Consider the following 16639-nt stretch of genomic DNA (forward strand, 5'->3'; position numbering starts at 1 on the left):
GTGCTTTCAGAGCCCTTTCACACTGCCAGCGCCCGAAAAACGCAGGTAAAGCACCGCTAAGACCCTAAAGTTTTAGGGCGTTTTTGCAACGCCTCAGTGTGAAAGGGCAAGGTGTTTTTTACAGCGCGTTCAATTCATTTCAATGGAGAGGGGCATTTTTGGAACGGTTTTTTTCAGCGCCCAAAAGCTGCTCCAAAAATGCTGCTTGCAGGACTCGGTGTGAAAGGGTCCATTGAGATGCATGGAGAGCGTTTTATGAGCGTTTTAATAGAGCTAAAACGCTGTAAAAACGCTTCAGTGTGAAAGGAGTCTAAGTGATTACATCAGTGGCAAGTTTAATGTCACCTTACCACTAATGTGAAACAAGCACGTGGTTCACGTGTTCTAACTGAAGTGTGATTTTACTGGCTGCATGCTTATTCCAGATCAATGGTGTAGAAACTGGTAAAGCGGGTGACAGCCAGGCAACTTGCATTTTCAGAAAGAGATGGCTGTCTCTGTATTTCTTTCAAAGGCACAGAATGGTGCATGGGTGGTGCTTTTTATGTCTGTGTACAGAAGTGAGCCTGGTCAATGGGTGTCACTACACATAAAGAGAAAGGGAATTTGTGTTTGATCCCCGCCCCGCTCTCCTCTATCCTGAGGTTCATACGTCCTCCTCCTCTCTGGGGATTTGTTCATATATAAACACTGGGCTCCTAATCCCATTGCAATGTCTCGTGACTGTAGTGACCAGTACTTTTCCAGGGATGCTCTCCTGCTAAGCAGTTCTACCAAGTAGCAATATGTACAGTGCTTCTAGCTACTGTAACCTTGGTTCACTATAACAGAGGCGTTGCTAGGGGGGTGCGGGGGGTGCGGTCCGCACCGGGTGACACCCAATAGAGGGGTGACACCATCCCGTTTTTAGCTGACATGCCCAGCCTGCCCTGTGCAATCCCAGCCTGCCCTGTACCACCCCAGCCTGCCCTGTGCCACCCCAGCCTGTCCTGTACCACCCCAGCCTGCCCTGTACCACCCCAAACAGCCCTATACCACCCCAAACAGCCCTATACCCCCCCGAACAGCCCTGTACTACCCCAGCCTGCCCTGTACCACCCCAGCCTGCCCTGTACCACCCAGCCTGCCCTGTGCCACCACAGCCAGCCCTGTACCACCCCAGCCTGCCCTGTACCACCCCAAACTTTCCCATGCCACCCCAACTTGCCCTGTGTCACCCTAACTTGCCCTGTACCACCCCAATCTGCCCTATGCCACCATAACTTGCCCTATACCACCCCAACCTGCCCAATGCCACCCTAACTTGCTCTGTACCACCCCAACCTTTCCCATGCCATCCCAACTTGCCCTATGCCACCCTAACTTGCACTATACCACCCTAACCTGCCCTGTACCACCCTAACTTGCCCTATACCACCCCAACCTGCCCTATGCAACCCTAACTTGCCCTATACCACCCCAAACTACCCTATATCACCCCAACATGCCCTATACCACGTAACCTGTCCTATACCACCCCACTACACCAACCTGCCACTATACCACTCTATACTACCCTAACCTGCCACTATACTGCTCTATACTATCATTTACAGGGGCTGGTTTGGGGTGCGCCCCATGCCCGTGCGCTGCCTGCTTGGTGCTGGGCAGCCTAGACAGAGGGGGGGTGACACCATGTTTTGCCACACCGGGTGACACCAACCCTAGTGACGCCACTGCACTATAATATGCATCTTCTGCAAATAAGCGCAATTCAAACCTGCTGGCTAATTTAAACATTTGAAGTCACATAAGCAGGGCTGGTGCAAACCTAATTTTGCCGCCCCATTGGCACCACCCCTGACCCCATCTGCTTTTGCCCTACCCATGGGACAGGAAGTGGCGCTATACAGGAAGCATCGGCTCTGCTTCTTCTAGCACTGGCTCCAATGCTGCGATGTGCCTTTTATTACAGTACCGGTCGGATGGAGCAGCTGCCTGGGACTGAGTTAGTTACCGACTTACCGTATTTAACGGCATATAACACGCACTTTTTTCCCCCTTAAAATCAGGGGGAAATCCTGGGTGCGTGTTATACGCCGATCCCCGCTGTCTGTGAGGGGAAGTGGAGCGAGCGCCGCCGATATACACATAGCCGAGTGTACTGTGTGCTAGGCTCTGCTCCGCTCGCAGTCACGCCCAGTCCCGCCATTGGACCTGTGTTATGTCCATCATAGGAGCCTGGGCAAGGGGTGGGACTGCGAGAAAAGCTGCATGGACACTGGGCAAGGCTGCGTGGACACTGGGCAAGGCTGCATGGACACTGGGCAAGGCTGCATGGACACTGGGCAAGGCTGCAAGGACACTGGGCAGGGCTGCAAGGACACTGGGCAAGGCTGCATGGACACTGAGCAAGGCTGCGTGGACACTGGGCAAGGCTGCGTGGACACTGGGCAAGGCTGCATGGACACTGGGCAAGGCTGCAAGGACACTGGGCAAGGCTGCGTGGACACTGGGCAAGGCTGCAAGGACACTGGGCAGGGCTGCAAGGACACTGGGCAAGGCTGCATGGACACTGAGCAAGGCTGCGTGGACACTGGGCAAGGCTGCGTGGACACTGGGCAAGGCTGCAATGACACTGGGCAGGGCTGCAAGGCTGCATGGACTGGGCGTCTGCAGAGGCGCATTGCGGGCGGTATTAACCCGCTAGCGGCCGAATCCCCCGGCAAATCTGACGGTATAGCGCTGCTATTTTTAGCGGCGCTATACCGCCACCGCGGCTCCCGCCCCAGTGTGAAAGGGGCCTTAGAATCACTAATTAGGGAATACATTAACCCCTTCCTCGCCCCCTAGTGTTAACCCCTTCCCTGCCAGTCACATTTATACAGTTATCAGTGCATTTTTATAGCAGGGATCGCTGTATAAATGTGAATGGTCCCAAAAATGTTTCAAAAGTGTCCGATATGTCCGCCGCAATATCGCAGTCACGATAAAAATCGCAGATCGCCGCCATTACTAGTAACAAAAAAAAAAATGCTATCAATCTATCCCCTATTTTGTAGACGCTATAACTTTTACGCAAACCAATCAATATACGCTTATTGCGATTTTTTTTTTACCAAAAATATGTAGAAGATTACGTATCGGCCTAAACTGATGAAAAAATGTGTTTAAAAAAAAAAAATGGATATTTATTATAGCTAAAAATAAAATCCGCTCGTCAGTAGGCCACACCCCCTGATGCGGCTGAAACGCCTCAGAGGGCTTGACCAATGGGTGAGGACTGTAGCTGAAGCTTTTACTTTCACTTTGAGACGTAGTTAATACAAACATCCAGGGCTTTGTATCAATACACTTTGGGGTTGGTTTACTAAAACTGGAGATTGCAAAATCTGGTGCAGCTGTGCATGGTAGCCTATCAGCTTCCATTTTATTTTTTCCAAAGGTTAACCACTTAGCGACAGCCCCACATACATTTACTGCGACTGGGAAGCCGCTCTGTGTCAGATCACGTACCTAGTAGGTGATCTGACATTTCTGGGTCTGGGGGCGCATGCCGCCGGCGATCCGCTCCTGCTGTGATTGGACACAGCGCGAGCCAATCAGCAGGTACAGCAGAGTCGATGTCTGCCGGGACCCGCTGATCGTTTTTGACACAAGCAGAACTGCAGAGTCAGGACGCCCACTAACACACAGCTCCTTTCTCTATCTGCAACGTAGAGAGCATCCTGACTCTCCTGTAGTCCAAGGGAGGGGCGAGCACGACACTCCACACCAGGGAGAAAGCCTTGCATTACTGTGTGGAGTTACAGACAGAAGAACCGGAAGTGAGGATTTCTCAGAAGAAAGAAGGACATTTAAAAGCAAAATGGAAGGATGAGGTAAGTGAAGGAGGACTGCACTAAGGTAAAGGAAGCCAGTTAGAAAAAAAAAATTGTACCTTTACAACCCCTTTAATATTAGAACACTTACCTGTCCTGGATTCCAGCGATATCGGCACCCCAACCAAAGCTTCCATCGACTGGCTTCACCGACAGGTCTCTACTGCGCATGCGCAAAGCACACTGTCCAGGCAACAGGTGGAGGGGGAGGGGGCCGGACTTCTGACATACCCAGAGCCGGTGCTACCACTAGGCAAACTGCTGCCTAGGGGCGCCCAGCCATTGGTGTTCCTACTCTCTCTTCTCTCTGCAGCAAGCAACTTAGTATCAGCATCACACATGGTGTCAGAGATGCAGCAGCGGCGGAGGACTGTGTCTGTGTCCCGACTCCTGACTTAATGGAAGCAAGCAAACATTCATTGATGGGCACTGGTAGACTGCATTGATGGGCGCTGGTAGGTTGAATTCATGGGCACTGGTGAGGCTGCATTTGATGGGCGCTGGTAGGTTGAATTGATGGGCACTGGTGAGGCTGCATTTGATGGGCACTGGTGAGGCTGCATTGATGGGCGCTGGTAGGTTGAATTTATGGGCACTGGTGAGGCTGCATTTGATGGGCGCTGGTGAGGCTGCATTGATGGGCGCCGGTAGGTTGAATTGATGGGCACTGGTGAGGCTGCATCTGATGGGTGCTTCATTAAAAAGGTGGAGTTTACATGGACAGGGGAAAGGGGGTGGGGTCAGGGGTGGGGTCAAGGGGAGCTGCAAATATAACTTTGCTTTATATTGTACCTTAGACCTGAAAAAGAAAAAACATTTTTTACTCACCTCGAAATGCCTGTTGCTATGCGGTCCCACGAAATCTGCCTTCCTATTCACCGAGGATCCTGACGTCAGCTCCCTCGGCTCCTCTAGTCGCTAATGCTCCTGGTAAATGAAGTCACATGATGCCGTGCGCGTCCCCTGTGCAACCCAAGTGTTTGACGGCACGGCGCTGATGCTGCCTTGCGCAGATTGGTGCCGGACGGGCGGCGCTTTCCTATTCGTCTATAGAGAAATCCAGGAAGTAATTGCTTGTGGACTTCACAATGCCCACAAGCAAAATGACATCCATCAGAACAACGGAATATAAAGTGTTCTTTGCTAAGAAGTCTGCGGAACGGCGGCGCATTTAGACATAGTAAGTGACACTATGTATACAGCTAAAACGATTAATGAACGGACATACTTTTAAAAAATGCAATGTAGTGGAAACCCCGCTTTAACAAGAGCGACCCCTACTGATCGGAGGTTGTAATTATTGCCCAAGGAAATAAAACGTAGAACAGCGCTCATAATATCTGAGTTTATTGGACTCATCCACACTTCCAAATGAAGCCCTAAACTTTGTATTTCTGCTTTCATTTCATTTCTCTGCAGCCAAACTGAGAAGAGACAGCTGTGGATTTCACAATATTTCATAATTGTGTTACATTATTTGTGTAATTCTAGAAAGTGATTTCTTATTACAAACACTGCGACGATTGGTACAGATTGTGTGAATCATCTCTACCATTGAGTCATCAGTATAGCACTACGTGTGTCTTGTGTTTAATTGACTCAGAAAGAGAACGACGTCTGCGCCCTCTTCTTCCTCCTCCATGCACTCCTCTCCTCTCCTCTCCATCCCTGAAGATCTGTTTACGGTTAGTTTGAAAATTCCTTTTTCCATCATCTCATGGTTTTTCTTTCCTTCTGTCTTTAGTTTGTGACTTCTTCCAGATTCGGACGCCAGGATTCGCAGGAGCTGAGCGCAGATGGCTGGATGTGTGTATGTCTTTGGTGTTTATTGTTACTTGCATCTGTCTGTACATTCTTAAAGAGAGGGTGTCACAAAAAGAAGAGCTTCTTCATCATTATTAATATTATTATGCAGGATTTATATAGCGCCAACATTTTACGCAACGCTTTACAACATGAGGTCATACAGTACAATTACAATACATAATTTAATCATTTTAACCACTTAAGCCCCGGACCAATATGCAGCTAAATGCCCAGAGGTGTTTTTACAATTTGGCACTGCGCTGCTTTAACTGGTAATTGCGCGGTCATGCAATGTTGTACCGAAACGAAATTTGCATCCTTTTCTTCCCACAAATAGAGCTTTTTTTGGTGGTATTTGATCACCTCTGCGGTTTTTCGTTTTTGCGCTATAAACAAAAATAGAGAAACAATTTTGAAAGAAATGAATATTTTTTACTTTTTGCTATAATAAATATCTCCCAAAAATATATAAAAAAACATTTTTTTCCTCAGTTTAGGCCGATACGTATTCTTCTACACTTTTTTTTTCATAAAAAAAAATCGCAATAAGCGTTTATTGATTGGTTTGCGCAAAAGTTATAGCGTTTACAAAATAGGGGATAGTTTTATTGCATTTTTATAAATTTTTGTTTTTTTACTACTAATGGCGGCGATCAGCGATTTTTTTTCGTGACTGCGACATTATGGCGGACACTTCGGACAATTTTGACACATTTTTGGGACCATTGTCATTTTCACAGCAAAAAATGCATTTAAATTGCTTTGTTTATTGTGAAATGACAGTTGCAGTTTGGGAGTTAACCACAGGGGGCGCTGTAGGAGTTAGGGTTCACCTAGTACTGTAGGGGGGTGTGGCTGTAGGTCTGACGTCATTGATCGAGTCTCCCTTATAAAAGGGATCACTCGATCGATGCAGCGCCACAGTGAAGCACGGGGAAGCCGTGTTTACATACGGCTCTCCCCGTTCTTCAGCTCCGGGGAGCGATCGCGAGGGGGCGGCTAGAAACGAATAGCCGAGCCCTCGTCCCGGATCGCTCCTAAAGCCACGGGAACCGACGCATGTACGGGGGGGGGGTCCCGATCGGACCCCCGACCCACGTCTAGGCAGGGACGTACAGGTACGCCAATGTGCCTGTCCGTGCCATTCTGCCAACGTAAATGTACATGCGGCGGTCCGGAAGTGGTTAAAGTGGTATTTAACCCAAAACCAAAATATTAATAAATTGCAGCTTACCAATCGTTAGATGTGGTGGCCGCATTTGTTTTCTTTTTTTAGGCTTTTTTCCCCCTGGTGATCTTATAAGTAACACACCTCTTGTATTAGATTGGCTCCACTCTGGATGAAGGAGCACAGGGTGCACCTTTGGACAGCAGCATTGTCAGTCTGGGGGGGAGAGGATTGTTAGTGCTTTTCAAAATCCCCTAGACCTAAGACTAGCACAGCCCCACTGCAAGAGAGCATTTTTACTGTTAAGTCGGCTGAGATTCTAATTATGTATACGTACGCTGAATGTACCCAAATCAATCAATTGATCAACTTGTGTACAACCAGCCTGCCTGATTTTACATGCGATTATTGCAAGCGCCAATTATAGCCAGGGGGTTGCAGGAAAGCAAATTGCTCAATTCCCCCATCAACAAAGTCAGTGTTGATGGGGAATCCCTCCCATGGAGTCGTTGTGTTCCCCCGCTGGGAGAAGCCAGAGCCACCCGATCACACTGTAGTAGGCACTCAGACGGTCTCAGCTCCGGACCAAGCTGAGCGTCATATTTTTTACTGGCAACCTTTTACTGGCATTTACTGGCAGGAGAAAATTGCCTATTTTTTACTTGCTGCCAGTAAAAACACTGGGCCAGATTCACAGAAGAAATATGCCGGAGTATCTACTGATACTCCGGCGTATTTTCAAATTTGCCGCTTCGTATCTTAATTTGTGATTCACAAACAAGATACGACGGCTTTTGGCTAAGATCCGACAGGCTTACGGCTTCGTACGCCTTCGGATCTTAGGCTGCAATACTTCGGCCACCGATGGGTGGAGTTCGCGTCGTTTTCCAGCGTCGGGTATGCAAATGAGCTTTTACGGCGATCCACAAAGGTTTTCGCGTTCGTTACGTCGTCGCTAGTCGTTTTTTCCCGTCGCAAAGTTAGGGCTGCTTTAACATGGCTTAAATTTAGACGAGCCATGTTAAAGTATGGCCGTCGTTCCCGCGTCGAATTTCACATTTTTTTTTTTTGCGTAAGACGTCCGGGAATACGAAAGTACATTACGCACGTCGCCGTTCAAAAAAATTACGTCACTTTGCGCAAAGCACGGCGGGAATTTCAAAACGGAGAATGCGCAGTACGTCCGGCGCGGGAGCGCGCCTAATTTAAATGGTACACGCCCCATTTGAATTAGGCGGGCTTGCGCCGGACGCCTTTACATTACACCGCCGTAAGTTTACACGCAAGTGCTTGGTGAATCAGGCACTTGCGCTGAAAACTTGCGGCGGTGTAACGTATAGACGATACGTTACGCCGCCACAGTTATATGTGAATCTGGCCCACTGACGGTTGGCAACACTGCACAATTGCAGCATGACTCCAGATCAACTTTCTTTGCAAACATTCTTTGCAAGTCTGCTGCAAGCTCTGGTTCAGTTATGTTGTGCAATAATCATCCCACCACATGCACCTAGGTTACGTCAGTTGTGACGAAACATGTATGGCGGAGCCTACATACCTGCCGTTGCCACGCTTCAGCGATTGAGCGATCTTATATTGCATACATGCCTGTTTTAATTTCTCAAATGTGAGTACCTTTTATCCTTTGTGTATACCAATAAATCTGTGGTGAAGGTATAACACTATGTGGATGCTCTCTTTCTTATGAGATACTTTGTTTATTCCTTGTCTATTTGATGGGAGCATTTGACTAGCGTTTAACCTTGGAAGGATCTGCGACAGCTGGTTTTTACACATATAGCTGAGTGTGATTGACTCTATGATAGAGTCCTCTCTTTTTGGCAAGAGTCCATCTTTCATTGGGTGTTGGAGCACATTGGTGAAGGCTGGATCACACCTCTTTCATACCACTCTATGAACTTTATTCACCGTCATTTTGTTTTGCATTTCACGTTTGGATTCATTTATATACTGTATTTTTGTTATTCATGGACTTTTAGCGCTGCATTCTTTTTCATATTTATCCAACCACAGGGGTCACTGTGACCGAATTGTCATGCTGTAGACGGGCAGAGCTCTTGCTGTAGAGCAGGGGTCTCCAAACTGCGGCCCGAGGGCCAGATGTGGCCCTTTGCTAGCCTTTATCTGGCCCTTGGGGCTCTATTCTTCCCACTGACACCAACAAGGGGACACTATTTCTTCCACTGACACTAACAAGGGGGCACTATTTCTTCCACTGACACTAACAAGAGGGCACTATTTCTTCCACTGATACCAATGATGGGATACTATTCCTCCTACTAATAGGGGCACTACTCCTCCTTCTACTGACCACAAACCTTTAAGGCCATATTTATTTTCGCTGATGCCGGGCCCAGGACATTTTCTGCCCCCACTGGCCACAATCCGGCCCTCCTAAAGTCTATAGGACAATAAACTGGCCCTTGGTTTGAAAAGTTTGGAGACCCCTGCTGTAGAGCTTACTCTGCAAGTTTGCCCTTGCTAGAGACTTGCCACACAAATTTCATATAAATTGGAAAAGTGTCAACTAGAACTTGTACTTCAAGTGCTCTGCAAGTGTAAAAATTGCCAGTGAAAATGTGCAGCATGTTAACAAGCGTTACAATCCAACACTGCCACAAATTTGTGGCAAGTTAGCCTAGCTATCTGGGCTGGCATCATGAAGATCACTGTCGAGTCCATAGCCCTACATTGGATGTAAGGACACTGAGGAACAATCTGCCGCCATAGCATGGGGGGGGCACCATCTGATAGGCAGTGGAGGATCGGGTAAATGACAGTGACAAGCCAGATAGCAAAGATAACTTGCCACAAAGTCTAGTTATCTTGCTGCACATTTTCACTGGCAAGTTGTACACTTGCAAGCATAACGTCTAGTTGAAACTTTTCAAATTTGTAGCAAACTTGCGTGGCGTGTCTAGCAAGAGCAAAGTTACAGTAGTGAGTCTACAGCAAGAGCTCTGCAAGTCTACAGCATGAAAATCCAACCACGGTGACTAGGGTGCCCATGCGTCCTGGATTGCCCGGGGATTCCCCCGCAATTCGCATTTGTGTCCCGTGTCCCAGGCACCTTCATTCCAGGACAATACAGTGTCCCGGAATGAAATGAGACCACACAGCCACCCTAGTGGACAATTGCCAAACTGGTTTCTAGGGCCACCCTGCCTGGCTTCTAGCAACCAGTGACGTCACATTCATAGAGTTTCAGAGCGAGGCCGAGAGGAGCATGGCCTTTACCCAGTGCTGCTCTGCGCTCCGAGTCCACCCACCTTCTCTGGCCGCGGCAGCAGCATCCAGAGAGAGCAGCCAGAGCGTCTTCACTTCTCCTCCTGACTCCTCCAGTCTTCAGTGACCTCCTAGCTGGCGTTGGCATTCTGCAGTGCTGGCTGGCTTAGATCCACGGCTCGGCTGCCTGTCCCCACTCCCGCAGTGCATTGCCCGACTTCTCCTCCCGCCTGCGGCCCGAGCGGCCCGACTGCCTGAGGGGGGCCCCCCAGCCTGGATCAGGGAACAAAGACCGGCGCTCAACCTCTCACCACACCAGACCAGTCCAAATTAAAAGGTGAGCAAATGGAACCTGATTGGAGCAGGTCAGGTGACAAATCGGGGCACTGGGGCTGGGGACGGTACAGTAATAAATGAGGCTGACAAAGTGGAGCCCTGCCCTGGGGGGCAATAAAAAATAGGGCTGACAAGTGTGGGGGCAATTAAAAAATGAGGTTGACAAGTGGAGGGCAATAAAAAATATATATGTAGAAAATGTATACCACCTGTCTCCACTGGTGACCACTGTTTGCTTTTGTTTTTCCAAAAACTGGCAAAAAAGAATATTGAAAATCATATTTTTTTGGGCTGCCACGAGGGCGTGAGCAGGGGTGGGGGTGTCCCTGAATGGCAGTTTGGAAATGTGGTCACTCTAACGGTGACCCCTGTGGTGGGATGACTATTGCACAACATAACTGAACCAGAACTTGCAGCAGACTTCACTATCACGGAGTCAATCACACTCAGCTATACAGTATGTGTAACAATCAGTTGTCACAGATCCTTACAAGGGTAAACAGTAGTCAAATTCTCCCATCAAATAGACGGGGAATAAACAAAGTATCTCATAAGAAAGAGAGCTTTCACATAGTGTGATACCGTGACCACTGATTTATTGGTATATACAAAGGATAAAAGGTACTCACATTTGAGAAAATAAAACAGGCATGTATGCAATATAAGATCGATCAATTGGTGTACACATCAGGAAGAAGCGTGGCAACGGAATGTATGTAGGCTCCGCCCTACATGTTTCGTCACAACTGACGTCATCTAGGGGCATGTGGTGGGATGACTATTGCACAACATAACTGAACCAGAACTTGCAGCAGACTTGCAAAGAATGTTGATCTAGAGTCATTCAATGCGGACGTGCTGTAATTGTGTAACAAACGTGTGAAGTCTGGCAAGTCTAGCAATAGCTTAGCAAGTCATTTTCAAACTTGTAGCACAATTACTTGCTATTTGGGAAAGAGCATGACAAAGAGATGAGCCAATCAGTGTGCTGTTTATCCTTTCACTGCGTGGTCATGGCCTGGGGGAGGGGCAAGACCTGTGATAGTTAACTACACCAGGAAAAAACAAATCTTCTTTTTACAGAAGAAAGAAAAAAATATATAAAAAAAGGGGTGCAGCCCCCGGGGCCTTGGGGACCTCTGGGCCCTTTAATAAAAAGAAATAAAAAATATATATAAAAAATATATATTTGTTTATTTTTTTAAAAGGGGGGTTGCCATCTGGGTCCCTGGGGACCTCTGGGCCCTTTAATAAAAATAAAAAATTAAACATCTGGGCCCTTTAATAAAAAATAAATAAAAAATATATAAAAAAATAAATAAACATTTATAAATAAAAAAAAGGGGGGGGGGTTGCCATCCAGGGCCCTGGGGACCTCTGGGCCCTTTAATAAAATAGTAAAAAATATATATATATATATATATATATATATATATATATATATATATATATAAACAACAACCACAAAAAAACATTTATAAAAAAAAGGAGGTTTGCCACATGGGGCCCTGGGGACCTCTGAGCCCTTTAATAATAATACAAAAAAAATTGTCCCTTTAATAAAAAATAAAATAAAAATATATAAAAAAAATATATTTTTTTTATTTAAAAATATATAAAAAAAGGGGGGGTTGCCATCTGGGGCCTTGGGGCCCCTGGGGACCTCTGGACCCCTAAAAAAAAAAAAAAAAAAAACCTCATGGCGGCCCTGGCTAAAGCAGCCCTCTATGTATTTTGTGTGTGCATTTATTGTTTGCATTAATAAGATTCTGTATATTATCTTATAGGAAAAAATTATGTTTTTTTTTTTTTTAGATTCCAAAAATGTCGAAGCACATGTCTTAGAACACTTTCTCCAGACATTTGTTCACGCTGTTCTGTCTCCATATTCCATTGACGCCAAACTGTTTTAAACTGTTTGTCACCATTAATCAGGACACGTAAAAACAACTTGTCAATTTTAAAACAGAGATATCAATATGGTGGCCTTAAAGTCTTCAGTAATATGGTTATTATGGACATTGTTGATGGTGAAATCCCAAAACCTTATTAAGAACCTCAAGGAAGTAAACTTGGAACACCAACTACTAATTAGCGAAGTGAATCCGGATAACCCAGGTCATGACACAGCTGAATTTATTGAACTTCGCCACACTAGTGGTCAGAACGTCTCCCTTGATGGCTACACACTGGTCTTGTACAACGGAAAGACAAACACAGCCTACAAAGTGTTCAACTTAATGGGATATTCCACAGATAAGAAAGGTTTCTTCCTAATTGGGTCATGGACAGTCAAACCCAACATTATTCTACCACCCAACACCATCCAGAATGGACCCGATGCCATAGCTCTTTATTTTGGAAAGAATCTTTACAAAGAGTCAATGCAAGTTACTAGTGATGGGTTAGTTGACGTGCTTGTGCATATGTCTAGGAGTTATGACCAAGCTGATGGTCTTCTTAAAATCCTCTCACCGGGGAAGGAGGCTTTCCTGGAAGATGCCAATTTTCACACAGCTGATGAATCCATCGGGAGGTGCCTGGACATAGGAGGTCAATGGACTTTTCACTTGACACATCCCTCCCCGGGCAGTGAGAATCACTGTAAGGGCTTTCCATTCATGATCAATGAGGTCTCATCACCTTATGCTGAAGATCTGTATGTGGAGATCCGTGGACCACCATCCACTTCACTCTCTGGATTAACTATAGGATTTATTAGTGGTATGGACCAGCAAGTCTATTTTTCTACGGATATCAGGGGCCAAACTGATCCCAGTGGATTGTTTTTGCTTGTGAATGAGAAGCACGACAATCGAGGTAACTACTGGGCTAATGAAAAGAACAGCGCCCATAACATTCAGATTCTTCCATTTTGTAACCAGGGGCTTGGACACGAAATCATATAAATTGCTGTTGGCATTTCCTTTGTTTAAAATATACCTGAGGCCTTGCTCTGTAGCTACATGCACAGAGGAGCAATTGACTCCCAAAGTTCATGGCAGAGACACCAATGTTGGGTTGTAGTTTGTTTATTAATTGATTTGAAAGCACCTGTTTGGTGTTTACATTGGAAGGCTGTTAAGTAGCTGAGAGGTGGAGCAGGGAGACATACAGGGCTGGATTCAGATACATTGGTGTATCTGTCCGCCCGTCGTAACGTATCTCCGATACGTTACGCCGCTCTAACTTTGGGCGCGAGTTCTTTATTCAGAAAGAACTTGCGCCCTTAGTTACGGCGGCGTAACGTATGTGTTGCGGCGTAAGGCCGCGTAATTCAAATGTGGAAGGGGGGGCGTGTTTTATGTTAATGTGTGATGACCTGACGTGATTGGTTTCGACGTGAACGTAAATTACGTCCAGCCGTATTCGCGAACGACTTACGCAAACGATGTAAAATTTCAAAACTCGGTGCGGGAACGACGGCCATACTTAACATTAGCTACCCCTCATATAGCTGGGGTAACTATACGCCGGAAAAAGCCGAACGCCGAACGGGCGGTCGTTCGTTTCTGTATCGGCGTAAATCCTCATTTGCATATTCCTCGCGTAAAAATACGGAAGCGCCACCTAGCGGCCAGCCTGGAATTGCAGCCTAAGATCCGACGGTGTAAAACACTTACACCTGGCGGATCTTAGGGATATCTATGCGTAACTGATTCTCTGAATCAGTCACATAGATACGACCGTCGGAACTCAGAGATACGACGGCGTATCAGGAGATACGACGGCGTATCAGGAGATACGCCGTCGTATCTCTTTCTGAATCCGGCCCACACTCTTTTTTACCAAAAGTATTGGGACACCTACCTTTACACACGCATGAGTTTTAATACCATCCCAGTCTTAGTCCGTAGGGTTCAATATTGAGTTGGCTCACCCTATGTAGCTATAACAGCTTCAACTTTTCTGGGAAGGTTGTCCACAAGGTTTAGGAGTGTGTCTATGGGAATAGAACAAAATAGTAAATTATACGCTGCGCTTTGGAAAATTACACGATAAATGCATAGCTCCCAACTGTCCCTGATTTCAAGGGACTGTCCCTGATTTGGAGCAATGTCCCTCTGTCCAATAAGAACAAAAGATGATCAGGACAGCCGCACTCCAATCCAACGTAACTTTAATGTAAAAAACTGGAAACAAGCACTACAAGTCACAGCAATGGAACCTAGGACAGCTGACGCGTTTCACACTAACACTAACTTCAGTGTTTACTCATAGCTGTACTCATAACACTGAAGTTAGTGTGAAACGCATCAGCTGTCCTAGTTTTTTTTGCGTATTGGAGATAGACGGGCATAAGCTGTCAAAAGTCTTTTTACATCTATAGAGGTGAATTGAGGATCCGATTGGGTTGGGCCGATCGTGTGAAAAGAGCCTAAGACTGTTTTCACACTGATGTGCTGCAGTTTGCCTACACCGCGGGTGCAGCGTACTGCACCTGTGTCTATCCTGCGGGTTAGCTGAACTTTGCCATAGACTCCGCCTGTGGCAAAAGCCAGCGCTCTACAGGAAGCATTGGCTTATGGGGCTCTGCTCTGCAGACGCTTTCTTCCTCTATCACCAGCTTCATTCACAACACTAATGCTGTGGTATGGATGGTCGGCAACCTGCGATCTGGTTTTGCCAACCCCCATTCCAGAGCTGGAGGTCGCGGGCCACATCAAAGGGCCACCCCTGATGTAAAGGCAGGTGTCTCAATACTTTTGGTAATATAGTATAAGTTGTAACTTCCGTGCATCAGCTTTGAATTTTGATGAATTTCTCAACAGTGCCTGCAGCTACAGAGGTTAATGAGGACTTGATGTAGAGCTTATTTGCTGCAAATTAGGAATATGTAAATCTTGTAATGTCCATTGCCTGGTCACAGGTTCAGTATTGTCACCTTTTATATATTTTTAATTTGAGTTTCTCTGGTATTCATTTTCACTCATTGTCATCTGTGTTTGGTCTTTTCCCCAAAGCTCAGCAGACTCTTCCCAACAATGCCCTCCTGTTAAAAAAGGGAGGTGGTGCTGTAGCTCTGTACTTGGGGAAGAATAGCGATGTTTTGCTGAAGAATCGATATACCACCAGTGGTTTAATGAATGCTTTAGTATACGGTGATTATGAAGACATGGGACTCCATCCCCTTCAGGACCTGACCACAGGCAATAATATCATTTACTGGCATACATGGTAAGAAACAAAAACTGTTTCCTTAAAGTTAATGCAATTCTAAACCTAAAAACAAAAATGTAATCTAAATCTAAAAACAAAAATGTAATCTAAATCTAAAAACAAAAATGTAATATATTACAACTTACCAGTCCTTAACCACTTAAGGACCACCTAACGCCGATATACGTTGGCAGAATGGCACGGCTGGGCACAATCACGTAAGGGTACGTCCCCTTTAAGTGCCCAGCCGTGGGTCGCACGTGCCGCGACCCAGTCCGAAGCTTCGTGACCGCAGCCGCGGGACCCGCGGACCCGATCGCCGGCGGTGTCCCGCGATCGCTCACAGGAGCTGAAGAACGGGGAGAGGTGTGTGTAAACACACCTTCCCCATTCTTCACAGTGGCAGTGTCACTGATCGTCTGTTCCCTGGTATAGTGAAAGATGATCAATGACGTCACAAGTCCAGCCCCGCCCCCTACAGTTAGAAACACATATGAGGTCACACTTAACCCCTACAGCGCCCCTAGTGGTTAACTCCTAAACAGCAATTGTCATTTTCACAGTAATCAATGCATTTTTATACCACTTTTTGCTGTGAAAATGACAATGGTCCCAAAAATATGTCAAAATTGTCCGATGTTTCCGCCATAATGTCGCAGTCACGAAAAAAATCACTGATTGCCGCCATTAGTAGTAAAAAAAATATATATTAATAAAAATGCCATAAAACTATCCCCTATTTTGTAAACGCTATAAATTGTGCGCTAATTAATTGTTAAACGCTTATTGCGTTTTTTTTTTCCAAAAATAAGTAGAATACGTATCGGCCTAAACCGAGGGAAAAAAAAACGTTTTTTCATATCTTTTTTGGGCATATTTATTATTGCAAAAAGTAAAAAATATTTTTTCTTTTTTCAAAATTGTCGCTCTATTTTTGTTTATAGCGCAAAAAATAAAAACCGCAGAGGTGATCAAATACCACCAGAAGAAAGCTCTATTTGTGGGGAAAAAAAGGACGCCAATATTGTTTGGGAGCCACGTTGCACGACAATCGTCAGTTAAA

At 46.1% G+C, this 16639-nt stretch overlaps 1 protein-coding gene across 4 annotated transcripts in view; it reads left to right on the top strand.

Moving 5' to 3' along the window:
- LOC120943371 overlaps positions 1-16639 on the top strand; it is a 63438-nt gene that overhangs the window by 5798 nt on the left and 41001 nt on the right. The window contains exons 2-4 of one of the 4 annotated variants that reach the window (XM_040356624.1): positions 5605-5670; positions 12232-13236; positions 15381-15594. In XM_040356624.1, the coding sequence (XP_040212558.1) occupies positions 12396-13236; positions 15381-15594 (1055 nt within the window). In that variant the 5' untranslated portion in view covers positions 5605-5670; positions 12232-12395. Of the gene's footprint in view, positions 1-5471; positions 5546-5604; positions 5671-12231; positions 13237-15380; positions 15595-16639 lie in introns of those variants that run through there. The other 3 variants (XM_040356625.1, XM_040356626.1, XM_040356627.1) reach the window with 3 other exon arrangements.

This window comes from Rana temporaria, chromosome 6, assembly GCF_905171775.1.
Source record: "Rana temporaria chromosome 6, aRanTem1.1, whole genome shotgun sequence".
NCBI classification, from domain to species: Eukaryota; Metazoa; Chordata; class Amphibia; order Anura; family Ranidae; genus Rana; species Rana temporaria.